Source organism: Sceloporus undulatus, chromosome 2 (genome assembly GCF_019175285.1).
Source record: "Sceloporus undulatus isolate JIND9_A2432 ecotype Alabama chromosome 2, SceUnd_v1.1, whole genome shotgun sequence".
Classification (NCBI taxonomy): Eukaryota; Metazoa; Chordata; class Lepidosauria; order Squamata; family Phrynosomatidae; genus Sceloporus; species Sceloporus undulatus.
Window position 1 is genome coordinate 30,074,484 of NC_056523.1, and position 15,823 is coordinate 30,090,306.

General features: G+C 38.1%; 1 protein-coding gene across 7 annotated transcripts in view; it reads left to right on the forward strand.

The window, feature by feature from the left end:
• The window catches only part of ATXN7 (ataxin 7), a 146,886-nt gene that overhangs the window by 119,096 nt on the left and 11,967 nt on the right, over window positions 1–15,823 (forward strand). For all 7 annotated transcript variants that reach the window (XM_042455863.1, XM_042455861.1, XM_042455865.1 and 4 more), the window contains 2 exons: window positions 13,289–13,544; window positions 14,844–15,103. In XM_042455863.1, the coding sequence (XP_042311797.1) occupies window positions 13,289–13,544; window positions 14,844–15,103 (516 nt within the window). The remainder of the gene's footprint in view (window positions 1–13,288; window positions 13,545–14,843; window positions 15,104–15,823) is intronic.

The window sequence follows — 15,823 nt, forward strand, 5'->3', positions numbered from 1 at the left end:
AGTCCCAGTCTTAAGTCTTCTGCTCTCCTTCTTGTGTTGATGTTGCTACTTGACTGTATCTGAAATGTATCTCTTTAGATATAACAATAGTATAACTCTATCTTCTTTTTATATGTTCCCTGACATTTCCTGGATGATAACAGTTGTCACATATTCTTTATTTTTGCTGCAGAGCCACAGAAATTTAGTAGGCATAAGTGTACTTAAGAGGTGGGTTTCTCCATGGTATCAAGTCAGCCAAATGTCTCTGCAGTATCGTAAAGGCACCAGATCCTGGCTGATCTTGGAAACTAAGCAGGATCAGCCTTACTTAGTACTTACATTGGTGACTGCTAATGAATACTAGAATTGTAGAATCACAGACCTGTAAGAGACCTCAAGGGCCATCCAGTCTAACCACCTGCCATGCAGGAACTTACAATTAAAGCATCCCCGACAGATGGTCATCTAGCCTCTGTAAAGTCAAAGGCTTTCATGGCCAACATCCATAGTTTTTTGTGGGTTTTTCGGGCTATGTGGCCATGTTCTAAAAGACTTTCTTCCTGACGTTTCGCCAGCATCTGTGGCTGGCATCTTCAGAGAAATATCAGGAAGAAACTCTTCTAGAACATGGCCACATAGCCCGAAAAACCCACAAAAAGCAACAGAGATTCCACCTAAACATCAGGAGGAACTTGCTGACAGTAAGAGCTGTTCAAGTGTGGAGCACACTCCCTCGGAGGGTGGTGGAGTGGTGGGGGTGCTTTGATTGTGTATTCTTGTATGGCAGGGGGGTTGGAATGGATGGCCCTTGGGGTCTCTTCCAGTTCTATGAAATACCTTTTTGCTTTCAATTTCACACTGCGAGATTTTCAAGAGAAAGCTGACATTCTTTCCTCTAGTCTATTGGTCACACTAATCAAGGAAAAGGTGGTGAATCCAGATCATGTGTACCCACGATCTGTTTCTCATTCCTTGGGTATAATAAGCACTGGTCCTTTCACTCAATGGCAATGTAAAAGTATAATGGAGAATCACAAGAACTGTCTAAGAGTGCTTGCATGTCTTAACAGTTGCCTGCAAACAACCTTTGTAGTTATTAATTGCTTGTGTCTAGACGGGTTAGAATTTTCGAAGTTCTGTCTTTCCCTTTGAAGTCCCCAACTTGCTATTGCATTGAAACTGAGAGCCCTTTGGGGATCTTTTCCTCTTTTTACTCAGGATTTTTTTTTTCTAGTGAGTGTATTTTTATTTATTATTTATTTTAATTGTTTATGTATCATCTCTTAACCGTTACTGGGGGGCCACAACACATCATAACCTGGATTTTTTGAAAAGTACAGTGGATAAAAAAAGTTCCATTTTTATTCTTTTGCTTAATATATGGTGAGATGGTGAAATATTGAGAATGGTGTTCTTCTCTTTTGAATACGTTGACAGCAATTTATAATTATTTGTTTTTGATTTTATCATTCTGTGGCAGGGATGAGGATCATGTGGTTCCTAAGGACATTTCTTTGCAGCTCCTGGTACTCCATCACCCTTCCCCTCTTTATACAAAGGAATCTTGTAGCACCTTTGAGACCAACTGAAAGAAAGAAGCTTTCACAGACTTGAGTCTGTTTCCATCCCATTCATCTGAGTAATTAGACTCAAGTCTACAAAAGTACCTGCTTGCTTTCTGACAGTCTCAAAGGTGCTACAAAGTCCATTTGCATACTGGTTTTCCAGACTAACACAGCTATGTCATAGAATACTTCCTCTCCTTGGTATTTTTGTGAGAAAAGGGAGAATTGTGCCTCAGAAGCCTGGTAGCAGGTACAGTTCTTCCCTAAAATAAGGAGGAGGGGGTACATTATTTTCACAATTACAGAAGCTAACACATTTTAATCAAAGATTAAGCCACTTCCAGTATTGTCAAGAGGAGAGTTGTCTCAGATTCTCCAAGGTTGCTCGTCCTTGTTTTACATTCTGAAGTTTGACTGGATAAGACAATTTAGATTTGGTCTTTTACTGTGTTTTTATTTTGTTGCTGTGCGTGTACTTTGGACCTAAGAAGTATTATTATGTTTAATTTATTGTACAGCCCATGCTGGTCATTTTGTATTGCACAGTAAAATATTTCCATTTAGAAGACTATACCTTGTTTTTCTTGTTTGTTTGTTTTCATTTTCTTCTTTGGAGAACGAGAAACCTTTCAGGGATACAGCCCTTTTTTATTTTTATTTTTTTGCCACAGCATTCCATAAACCTATGGTCCTGTAATCTGTCTCTTGCTCTCTTTTGTGACCACAGTTCTTTTGTGCAATTTTAACTACACTCTGAAGAGTTGTATCACTTAACCCAGACTGTGAATCTGAGCCAGCATTGCACAACCAGAGGGCTGCACATGCAGTAGAGCTTTCCTGTCATCTCCTTTCTACTACATCTCCTTGATCTTGTCTTCTGCGGTTATATAAATGACCTAACATTTTCTAAGCATGGAACTGAGATTTAAAAGATAAGATGGTCCCTGTCTTTCAGGGTTGTTGTTGTTGTTGTTGTTGTTGTGTGCCTCCAAGTCATTTCCAACTTATGGCGACCCTAAGGCAAACCTGTCATGGGATTTTCTTGACAAGATTTGTTCAGAAGAGGTTTGCCATTGCCTTCCCCGAGGCTAAGAGACTGTGACTTGCCCAAGGTCACCCAGTGGGTTTGCATAGCCAAGCCAGGATTCAGATCCTGGTATCCAGAGTCCTAGTCTAGTGCTCAAACCACTGCACCATGCCGGCTCACATCTTCAGGATTACAATGCAAGATATATATGATGAAACAAAACCAATGGGAACAAGAGAACAAGCAAATTGAGAACATAGTATTTGATAAGGTACATGAATGTTATAATGACCGGTCTGCCATGTCAGACCATTCTGGGAATGAAGGTGCTAACTTGCATCAATCCAAGTAAGCAGTGGAGACTCATAGAGTTGGAAGAGACTCCAAGGGCCATCCAGTCCAACCCCCTGCCATTCAGGAACTCACAATCAAAGCACTCCTCAGTGTCTCAGTGCTGTCCTCCGGCCACCCCTAGGATGGTTGAACTGCTGCTGATGGGAGACAGTTCTGGGAGAGGAGGAACCAAATGGCAGTTGCTGTCAACTGAGGTGATTTAATAAAAACATGTTGCTGGTTTAAAGTAACATAAATTTTTAGGGCACTGTCATATTTCTCTGAGTTGTAAAGACTGGAAGTGTGCAAGCTGTTTAGTTTCTTTACGATGGTATGTCTTTTTGCCATTCATGCCCAGTGAACTCTTACTTCATACAGCGCGCCTGCGCCATATGTGGGCGCGCCATACGCGGGCGCACCATATGCAGCTTGAGCATACGCGCGCAAGCTGCGGGGCAGAAGGGGTGGTGTGTCCCATTCAATTGAATGGGCACACACGCCCGTTGCGCCCGGCGCGCCGCCGCAACCACCATGCACGAGCCCCATTGGAAACAATGGGGCTCGAGCATAGGCAGAATTTGCCTTACGCGGCGGGATCCGGAACGGATCCCTGCATAAGGCAAGGACGCACTGTACTTTAAGGTTTCACATATTTACATCCAAGTGTGACATCATACTATTAAAATATTTGTTTTTAGCAACTTGGAAATCCTGTATGCTGGCATCTGTCACATCATTCACAAGAAGTGGGTGTTGCGTTTTTGTCATATGTTCTTGTTGTGTGCCTTCAAGTTGTTTCCAACTTACGGAAACCCTAAGACAAACCTATTATGGGGTTTTCTGGGGAAGATTTGATCAGAGCGGGTTTGCCATCACCTTCATCTGAGAGTGTATTACATGCTCAAGGTCAGTGGGTTTCATGGCTGAGCAAGGAATTGACCCAGGTCTCCAGAGTCGTAGTCCAATGCTCAAACCACTACACCATACTGGCTCTCATACAGCATGCTTTTAACTTAGTGTTTGGATGCTTATATTGTACTGGGCAAGTCACAGTCTCTCAGCCTCAGAGAATGGCATTGGCAAACCCCCTCTGAAGAACTTACCAAGAAAACCCTGTGACAGTTTCACCTTAGATGTTGCCATAAATCAGAAATGGCTTGCAGGCAAATAATACCTCACACACCATAATTCAATTTATTTTTAAAAAATTATTTTTCACTGTAAATACAGTGGGTCCTCGCCGTACGCGGGGGATCCGTTTCGGATCCCTCCGCATAAGGCGAATTCGCCTATGCTTGAGCCCCATTGGAAACAAATTATGCTCAAAGCCACCTATAAAAAGGCAGCGTATGGCGAGGACCCACTGTAATTCAAAAAACAGGAAGACAGAAACCATAACACACTATAACATACAAATTTACAACTACACATTCAATCTAACCTCACTAATAATGCTATAACATAACTTGACTGCTAACATATAACACATGACTTCCTTCCCAACAGACCTTGTTAATACAGTATTTTAAATTTATATTGCTTCTCTTAAACCTGAATAATTCCAATGCATATCCTATTTTTGTTCTCTTTTTTCCTATACATCTTCTTGAATATAAACATAGATTTTCAAATAACATTTATTTTTTCATGCCTTTCAGACTTTCCAATTTTCTTACATGTATACTCCAGTTAAAATTATACAGTTGTACCTTACATCTGCAATAAGTCAATTTATAACTGACACTATGTAACAGTTTATTTCAGCACTTAATTTCACTTATGTGAGATCTAACTGTACTTGTGTTAGCTATACGTTGAATATTGGAGATGCTGCAGATTCTTATCTTCTAACTCCTCTCTTTAATGATCACCCAGTCAGACAAGGTTGCTGCATTATTTGTTTAGTCCTTTATTTCCCTGTGATGTATATTATATCATATTATGTATAAGGGTCCACTAGGGGGCTATACTAAGAGGTTATTCCCTGTATAAGAGTAGAGCAGTTTCTGCTTTAATTTCACCCCGTTTCACTGCATACTTCAAACTGATACAATATGCATTTATATAACCCAGTCTCCTACAAAAGAATTTTTATGGAGTTTAATTTTGCTAGGTATCATAGCTCATTTCATGAACACGTGATTGCCAGAAATATTTGTGCTTGCATTTTATTTCAGGCAGCTTGCCATCTTTCCACCTTATCTTTCCTGCCTTAATATTGAACTTAGCAAAATTGCCATTGATGGTCTTTCTGCCAAAATGATTATTAAACAGTTAACACTGACTGGTTAGTCCAGCAAACAAAACAAAACCAAACAGTACTTCGATACATGTTTGTCAAAATGCCATCACCACAGTTGAGTACTTCTCTTATTTTTCTCCACCTATCCTTGTTGTTCTGTTATAAAGAGAGAACTCTTCTGTCGTTTTAGGAAGATGTAAAATAGAAGAGGCTGGTAACTTGGCAGTGGATCAGATACTATTTTTAACTGTGACATGTATTGGAATACAGAATTTGCCAAGTGAATAGTAGTTAAGAGGGTAGAAATAGTCAGCAATATTTCTTTGCTTCATATAAGGGCTCTATCATGACTAATACTGGCTTTAACAATATCATAAAGCATCTCTGAACTTTTCAGGCCTCCAAATAGTAACTTAGCAAATCCACTCTGGGATTCCCGCCATTGTTATAAAAAGACACTTGGCACTTAGTACTTTGTCCTATTTAGAAGATTTACTAGGCTGTAAAACACAAATAGACTTGCACAGCACGTAGTTTTGTAAATAGGCTAAATGGCCTGTGTTGTTGGGGGAAGGGGGGAAGATTTATTAAGTAAGAAAGCACAAGCCTTTATAAGTTCAAAGGGAGTTATTTTAGGAATTGTTAGGGTGTTGTAACAGGTTTTTATTTGGGTTTTATTTTTATTGGATATTTATTAGAGAATCTTGGCACTTAATAAAAATTTGTGAAAAGATTTTGCTTTTTTTATTGTTTTGAAGTGTATATAAGTATTTATGACTATATTCCTAAAAAGAAATCCTGAAAATGTTATCAGTGCAAAAACATAGTCCCTACTAATTTTTTGCCCAGAGATATTGAGGTACTTAGAATATAAGATTATGACAGTATTTATTATGACACTGTAATAACTGTCAATTGTTACAACAAATAATGTTTTGTTTGAATAGGGAGCATTGAGATCACAGGGATTGATGGTTGGAAAGGTCTGAATTACTGCAGTAAGACAATTACTGACTCCTCCAGTAACTACCTAGTAGGATTTTAGTTAATGGAGTAGAGGAGTTAAGCAGCCTTACAGTTGTGAAAAATGGGATGAATTAGCTGAACATTTACCTAGCCAATCTAATGAGTGTGAATTACTATTCTTTCTGCCTGTGCTGGCTTGGGTGATGGTGGGAAAGGTTGGACCAAACATATTGATTGTTACACTTTTTTCCCAGTGTGTAAAAATGAATTTAGCATACACAAATAAACAGTGCTCAGAATTTTTTTGTACAGTCTTTGAAATGAAGTGGCAAGGCAAATGTAGTTTGTATAAAACAAGTAAGTGTATCATATGTACATAATGTAGTACTGTAGTTCTTTTTGTGGCTAGACACTGCCATGGTAATTTTTCTTTGAAAGAATAGTCAGTTTATGGTTTCATTGTTCCTCATATTGCCAGTGAAAAGATCTTGAACACTAAGTCTGGGAAAGATGCAAACTCTATGGCCACCATAAATTAGTTTTTGCCAGTCAGAAAAGATACAGCAGGGCCAGGTAAATGGAGAAATAGTGTTCTTTAGCACCAAGTTGAAACATTTAAATCTCTTGATACAAATTCTGATGGAATTCCAAATGATTAACTTTTTAATGTTAATTTTGCTGTTTCTAAGCATGCTCTATCTTGTGAAGTATTATATTTTCAGGAAGAAATTCTCCCATATGAGGAGGGGCAATTGCATCTTGCCATCCATCTCAAAATTCAATAATTTTTTTAATCTGTAGTATACAAAATTGTGAAATTGATTTATTATAACATGAGTCGTAAACTTGTGTTTGGACTTCTGGTTTGTATTTCTATATGTGACAGGTCAATGGACCTTGTACAAGAACATAGAATTTAATGTAAAACAAGAAAGCTGCTTTTTATCAACTATTAATACATTCTGCAAACCTCACCAAAGACAACTAATCCATATGCATGTATATAATTATAAATAGCCAAACAGTTCTTTGATCCAAAACAGTGTTAGATATTTCTGAAGAAGTTATTCTAGTCTTAAGGATCTCATTTTCCTAATGTTCACACATTTTATAGAGTCAAAAAACAACTGTCAATCTTAGAGTAGAGCAAAGCACATGCAGGGTTACCCAAAATTCACCCGATGGTACTGTTTTCCCTGTGATTTCCTGGAATTGTCTTTGCACATAGACTCTCCATGAAACAGTAGCAGTTTACTAAAGAAAGTAGCTATCTTCTGCGGTAGGGAAACAAATTCTGGAAAGTAGAAGAGGAGGCTCTATTCTAGAAATATTCTTGTGAATGATCAGTTGGTGGAGTTGGAGCAACCTCTTTCATAACATGATTAACAGGGTTACATGACAAACCCAGGTAACTGCATACTGAATAGAATGTTATTCTATCAAATAGAATAGTATTTTTAAAACTTCAGTTTAAAAAGAGTTGCATTACTTAACATATATACTCAACTACAAGTTGATTTCATGTGTCAAGGGCAGGTTTTGGGGTCAAAATGATGGATTTTAATATGACCTGTGGATATGTCGAGAATAAGATTTAGGGTCGTGTAACAAAGGATTCAAAGGATGAAGCAAATGAAACTGATGCCAAAGAACACAAAATTGCAGGAGGCATAACCATGTTCACACTGAAGGATGGATGGATGGATGGATGGATGGATGGAAGAGTGGAGGGAAGTCAATGCTTCCAGGGCAGATTAAATAAACTCATGCCTTTCACCAGGGGATGCATGTGTATTTGTGTGTGATTTAAAGTACAGTACTTACATTGACCCATGGATAAGTCAACTCAGGTTTTTGTGGTATTTTTCTAGCCTAAATTACTCATATTTAAAAAAGCAGGAGAAACTCGGAATTAAATCACTCACTACGTTTCATTTTCATTCTTTGTAAGCAGATCTTCAGTCTCTAACCTTTCAAGTCAGAGGAATTCCAATCCATAGCAAGAAAGAATCTGTAAACTATGTACAGATTAAAATATTGTTACTTCACACCAGTTATTGTGTTGTTGTAGCCTGGCAGTGGGGTGTTTGTTAAGTACCATTAGCATTCCTTTTAGTGCGCCTGTGACAATAGGACAGTAAGACAGATGACAGGATGAGAAATGTCTGATACCTTTATCAGATGATCTTTAGTTACAACACAGCACAATGAGAATTATATAGAAATAATTGTAATTTGAAGTAGAGCGTGTATGTTCAGAAAAATGAGATTAAACCATATACCCAAAGTTAGTATAGAAAACCCAAACAGAAACATTAGTAAAGCAAGACAACAGGGAATGAAGAGAAGGGTTTGGAATTTATCCTTCAGTTGAATTGATAAGAATCACAAATTCTGATGGATGGAGAAGAGAGGTGGTAACCTGTGAATTTGCAGTGGAAGGAAAGAAAAGTGGGAAAGACAATATTGTCATGCAGTGGGTAGTCTTTTCTTTCCTCCTGTGGTGGCCTGCCACCCTCTGTAGCTGGTCAGTGTTATCAGTGCTTTTTGTGGTTAGGCCTAAGTTTTTGCACCTAAATTTTATGGCAGCTTAGACTAGTCCAAGGCAAGACATGAGAAGTGGCAGAGAGGAGAGTGAGCTGGCTCTCCAAGGCCCAGGAAGTGTATTGAAACTTTAATAATTTAGACCTGATAATGGGGACCTGTAAAATTTGCATGGCTGGAGACCATTATTCCCATAGTTTGTTTTTAATAGTTTATATATATAATTGAGTTCTTTGAGGATGATTTCATTTTAGAAATGGTTTGAAGAGTATAAGCTGGAAGAGTTTTAGACCTCCACCCAACTGTGCAAAATGGCCATTATAAATCATCTTATTTAACATTTCACATGTGAACCTGTGTACTAACAAAGTCGGATGTGTGAGACTTTGCTGGTAAAGGCATCACAAGTAGTTTTCACTGACTGGCCCTGGGTCTTTCTGTAAAAACAAAGATTGTGTGCCTAGTGACTTTTAGCACCTATAGTTTGAAGAGAATGAAAGTTTCTTTTTGATATGCTATCTTCCATTTTCATATGAAGAGTGATATTCAAAGATATTACTTTAATTTTTAAAGTGAAACTTAACTACTTTCTTGGCATACCATTGAAGACCAGGGTAGTTAATTTCAGTAATTGCCTCAGGAGAAGTGAGCACACAATTGTGAGGCAGTTAGCGCTTAGTAGAACAGAGGCAAATTCTACCTTACTGCCAGTTCTTTATACTGAAGTCGAAGAAGTCAATTTAGCTGAAGACAAAGCTGACAGAGGGAACTTGTCTGTCATACTGTTTGTTCTGTAGACTCTAGAAGTTTGTATTCAAGAGCACTTGTTAAAAATGGCACAGATTCCTGATCCATCTACACATGATACTGTAAATATAATCTTGCAAACCTTGAGAAATGTTGAGATTGATGAAAAACAGATTGTAAATTAGGGCTGTTGTGAAACAAGTGTTATACAGGAAAATATGATGGTTTTCAGAAATTGCTGCAAAACAAAAAAAAATCCTTATGTCCATTGTTTCAGCCACCAGTTGTATCTAGTTATAGTACATTCTTTGTCAGCAAAGAGAATGTCTATATTAAGCAGTTCTTTCAAGTTTGTGATGCAGTCTAATTAACTTATAATCCAATATTTCAATAAAATAATGTCATTAAACTAAGATGCCTTGTTGGGCAATGTTGGGTAGAGTATCTAGCATGTGTAGATCTAGTAGAACTTTTCAAATTCTTTGAGAGTGACCCTGATGCTGCCCTGAAACCATAGGACATCTACAACAGATCACTCACCCAAGATTTGTATTTCTGGTACACATAATGAAAAAACTGTTACAGCCAGCAAATGCTATTCTGCATTCATTTTGAAAGGGTATTTCCAAAGCTCTTGATGTTATAGCAGCAATTTCAAAGGAAATAAGTGTCTGCAAAATGATGACAGTTTTCAAAACCTACTTGAAGAAGCAAGATAGAAAGAAGACAATAAATGGTTAACCAATCAGATCATGATGACTCAAGACCAATGCCAGTGTTCGTAAACCTAACACTCACCTACAAAAAAAGCTGATGTGTGAAGGCAGTGTTGTTAATGCTGTGAACAAGACTCCTTCCACAGAGGATGAGACTTTTTAGAGAATTTGTTTCAGTGCAATTGATAAAGTGTGAAATGGCAGCTTGATTATGTAAAAAGAATATGCACATTTTGGCTGCCATGCAAACTCTAAAGAGTATAGTTACAGATTACTTCCTTGACATAAACAAGTGCAGACCCCTGCACAAATTTTTCAGTTCTCCTGATGAAGTGCAAGGATATGGCAGAATAATGCAAAATCCCAACACTTCACAAATTTACTGAAACATTCCCATGTGTATACAGAAGCCTTTCCATTTTTCAGATTTGATGCATGTGCTGACACCATATAGCTATTCACTGCTTCATTGGGGAAAACCACTAGAATATTCAACATAACTAGTAGAATTTTGGATGATTCTCACTTATGCTGCAAACTAATTCTGCCTTTCCAGACTGTCCCAAACTTCAGACAATTAAAATTGCAGCTGTTAGACTACTAATAGTGTTTGGTTGTTGGAAAGATATCCCACCACTTGAAGAGTTCCTAGTTTCAGTCCTAGCTTCTGAGCACAATTTAGAATGCTACGGCTTAGCTTTAAATTCCTGTTCAGTTTGTGATGCAGGTATCTGCAAATATACCTTCTCTAACACAGACTATCTCCTTTAGGTACCACTACCATCTGGGATGGAGAGAGTGGTGACTACTGAGTTCTTGGTTGTGACACTAGATTTCCCACCTCCTGTAAATGGGGAGAAGAGTTTCTAATGGTGGTTGCTGCTAATATATGTTAGAAATACTTCAGCTTGACCGATTTCCCCCCCAATTTTTGTTACTTCCTTTAACTACTACAGCTGGCCATCCATATTTGTGGCTTTGACTTTTGTGATTTGATTATTTGCAGTTTGGATTAATATGTTCTCTAGGAATGTTTAAGTCCTCCAGTGCAATTCTGCTGGAAGTTAACCATAGAGTTTTGCTGGAGAACCTAGAAGTTCCTAGAGAAAACACTTCTCTAGGCATTTGTAGGTCCTCCAACATGATTCTGTGACCAACTTCTGGCAGATGTTGACCATTCAATTGCATTCGAGGACCTGGAGATTCCTAAAGAGGTATTCTCTCAGGTAAAAAGAATAATATTTTTTATTTGGGGTTTTCCCACATTCATGGGGGTCTGTCACCCCAAACTGCAGAGAATGTTGAGGGACCAGTGTATATTGTTTTATTTCTGTTGTGCTTTGTCAATACTGTAACTTGCCAAAATGTTTTGATTGAAGGGTGGTGTATAAATATGTTTAAGTTCTTTTTGCAATCAATGTATTGTGCATAATTTAGATAAATACTGTAAAGGAGAGAAGAACCACTGGACCTCATCCCCTTTCCCTCCACCATTCCCTTCTCCTTTTGTTTCATGTCTTTTAGATTGTAAGCCTGAGGGCAGGGAACTGTCTTATTAAAAATAATAATTGTAAACCGCCCTGAGAGCCATTAGGGCTGAAGGGCGGGATATAAATACCTAAATAAATGAATGAATAATTTCAATAATATTTTAACAAAGTAGGTCAGCTTCATACCTGTAGACTGAATGGTGTGGAATTGGGCTGAGCCCAATGTTGGCTTGCCTAATTCAAGCATCCAGATTTACTATTTGGACTCTTTTAGCCACCATGTCACAACAGTTGTCTGTTTTATGGCAACTAAATTCTGTATCTTTCCCTTCTGAGTGATGTTTTGAGGAGGGTGAGATGATTTATGGTAAAAAAAAAATATTTATTTTATTGTTTATTTATATCATTTATATCTTGCCTTTCTCCCTGGAGGGACCCAATGTGGCTCACAGATAAAACCTATAAAATTATTATAAAATTTAAACAATTAAAACATCTATATACATACATACGATAAAATATAATATAAAATCACATAAAATACAATTAAATTAAAAACAGACTCAAAACCCACCTGCTCCATAAAACCACCCTGCTATGTACAGAAAACCTGCTGACATAAAAATGTTTTTACTTGCCAGTGAAAGGCCAGCAGGGAGGGAACCAGCCTAGCCTCCCGAGGAAGGGCATTCCAGTGGGTGGGAGCAAACCTGTGATCTTGGTGGGACTGAAGAAAGCCTTCTCCTGCAGATCATAAGGCTCTTGAAGGTTCAAATGGGAGATACGATCTCAAATAGTCTAGACCCAAGCCGTTTAGGGCTTTATAGCTCATGACCAAAATACAAGTTACAGTAAAGAAACAGGAACATTCAGACTTGTATTGTCACAATGCAAAAAAAGTCTTATTTTTAATGCACAAAACAGGTATTGGTTTGTGTATAGGATTCCAGGGTGCCGTGCTATATATATAACACAGACATTTAAAGACCTAATACACAACAATAAAGTCAAGATCCAGCAGACATTTTTAGAAAGTATCAATATTACATCAAATGCATCTGAGAAAGTAGACTGAAGTCTATGAAAGCTCATGCTGCCAATTACTTTCTTTGAGTTAGTCTCAAAGGTGCTACAAGATCTCTGTATGTACTAATTCTACAGACTAACACGGCTATATCTTTGAATTCTGCATTTTCACTTAGTAAGACTGAAGTTTTATAAATTTAGATTTAATTAAATTAATTTAAATTTGTTAAAACATGAATGAAAAATATATACTTTAGCCTGGCACCAGAAAAGCTGGAAGTTAGTTATCAAGCATACAGCTTTAGGTAGGGCATCTGAAATCTGTGGCACTATCTCTCTGCCTTCTTCTTTGGAATCACATAGCATCAACAGAAATGGGATGGAGCTGCAATATGTGAGTAGAGTACAAAAAGTAAAATAAGTAGCAAAGCAATATGTGACAAAGTAAATAATATTGCAGCAGCAATGTATAAGAATGGCAGGCACAGTGCCCAAACCCCAACACATTGTAATAATTGATCCTGGAAGGCTTTCTGAAAGAGATTTTGTTTAAATTTCCCCAGTGAAGCAAGAGAAGTTTCAGCTTGCTTGGTGGAATGTTTCTGTGTTCCCAGTTTTCACTAACATCAACATGTTTTTTTTCCTTCCAGAAAGAAGACACAGCTCCTCTAGCAAACCGCCTTTAACCCCTACATCCTCTTCAGTATTCTCCCTCTTTTCATCTCAGTCTTCAAAAAGCAAAGGTAGCAGTGGAGGGGGGAGCAATCGGTCATCTAGTGGTGGAGGTACTAGTGTGTCGTCATCATCCAGTTCCAAGTTATTGAAATCATCCAAAGACAAGCTGCCAATTGGTGGAAACAATAGGCCAATACATCTGGTACATAGCAAAGGTCCCCATGACAAAATGTGAGTATGGTTTTGTTGAGAAAGAATAAAACTTTAGGACTAACACAAATGCTATCTCTATTTGTCTATACTAACTCTAGTTAGAGTAGAGATAGTTATCTGTCTATTTCTGTCTGGCTCTAATACAATACTGACATCTGTGTCCCTGTTCTTGGAGGGAATATTTAATTTGATCAATGGCTACTAACCAGCAATTGATTAAAATGCAAAGTAGATGTAATGTGATTTTGTCCCACACTTCATTTCCTTTCCCATCAGTAACAGTTGAGCAGTGGTACATAAAGACAGGACATGGTTAGATTAAACTGGGGCATGAAGTATTTGTTAAAAACAAAAATCATTAAAATTATAGACATAGAACTGTGTTTCCCAAACTTTGGTCCTCCATGTGTTTTGGACTTAGACTCCCAGAAGCCCTAGCCAGTTGGGCCAACAATCAAGAATTCTGAGAACTGAAGTTCAAAACATCTGAGGGACCAAAGTTTGGGAAATACTGACAGAAACTCTCCCAAAACAGTTTCAAAATGAGTGATAGCATTAACTATAGCTTCTGAGTCTTAATAGAATTAGAGGTACAACCCACATATTTATACAGTGGGCACTTGCTTTACATGGCTGATCTGTTCTACACCCCCTCCCCCCGCATAAAGCAAAGAATGCATATGCTTGAGCCCCATTATATCCCATGGGGCTTGTGCTCACTGCACGGCCACGTGCGCCATCCATGAGCCCCATTGGATATAATGGGCCTCATGCTCACCATGTGGCCATGTGCGCGCACCAGGTATTCGCCCCATTTACTGGGCGGCTTCAGCGTATGCTGAGAGCCGCCTATAAGGAGCCCGCATATGGTGTGGGCTCACTGTACTGTGTATAGTAGAAATCATAGAGATATGTGGCACTAAAGTCAGAATTTGTGTAAATTATTTTATGGAGGTAGTATGAAGGTGAGCATCTGAATGAGAAGTATTGTGTACTTCATAAAGGGAGACAATCCTGATCATGTGAAATGTATATCTTTCATAAAAGGGAATCCAGCCATTCCATTATGTAATACCATCTTTCATTCAAGATACCAGAGCCCTCTGAAGTTACTAAGCAAGATGCCTGACCATACTGTACTATTTAGTAAAGTGCTCCAATGCTGTGGACTCCAGGAGTGTTTAGAATATAGACATATTTAATGAAATGGAAGGAAATTTGAGATTCAGTGCATGGTCATTTTAAAACACTCTAGATAAGAGAGACATTATTATGTTACTATTACATATGGTCTTTCGTCATACTTCTTTCTTGCAGCATGACTCCATCTGTCAAAGTGGAAAAAATACATCCAAAGATAGATGGTGCATTATTGAAACCTGCTGTTGGTCCAACCTGTTCTACTACTGTGAGCTCCTCAATAAAGACTGGCCTTAATCCCTCAATACCAAAGCCACCCTTGCCTTCCCCTGGACAGATACTGAATGGTAAAGGTCTTCTCTCTGTGCCTCCATACTTGGAAAAGAAACAAGACGAGGGTACAAACAATAGGAAATTTTTACACAAACGATTATCAGGTAATTTTTAGAGTTTTGTTGATACCAAATTCTAACAGTATAAGAAAATTAAGTATGTTTTTCTAATATGTAAAAAGGTAAATATGAAAACTGCATGTTTGAAATTACTGTGATACTGTAATTGGAACATCATGAACTTTAGATGTGCTGTCTAAATGCTCAATATCATCTGTTATTGCCTGGGAGCTAAAGTACCATGCATGACACTCTCATTTATTTATTTACAAGTGTTTCTTTCCCATTGTGTATTGTGAGATATCTAGGAGGCTTGCAATAAAAATAACTTAACATTCTGAAACATTACATATGGTATAATTTTAACAGTTCATGCTGAAAATAAAATCATATATCTGTACACTTAGGGTGAAATCACTAAGCCCCACAGACTTTCATAAAAAGGCAAATTTTAATTTGGCATTAAATGAGGCCAACATCTGTACCATTTGGGCCTCCAAGAGGAGGGCATTCTACAACTGGAGTGCTACAGCTGAAAAGGCCCTCCCCCATGTCCTCAAACAGTTTATTGCTTCCACTGATGGGACACACAAAGGAGAGCCTCTCCAGCAGGTCTCAATCTTCAGGCAGGCAGGCATCTGTAGAAGTACTCTTTCAAATACTGAAGTCCCAAACTGTTTAGGGCTTTAAATGTTATTACCAGCACCTTGAATTTAGACCAGAAACATATAGTAGCCAGTGCAGTTTCTTCAGAACAAGTGTTAT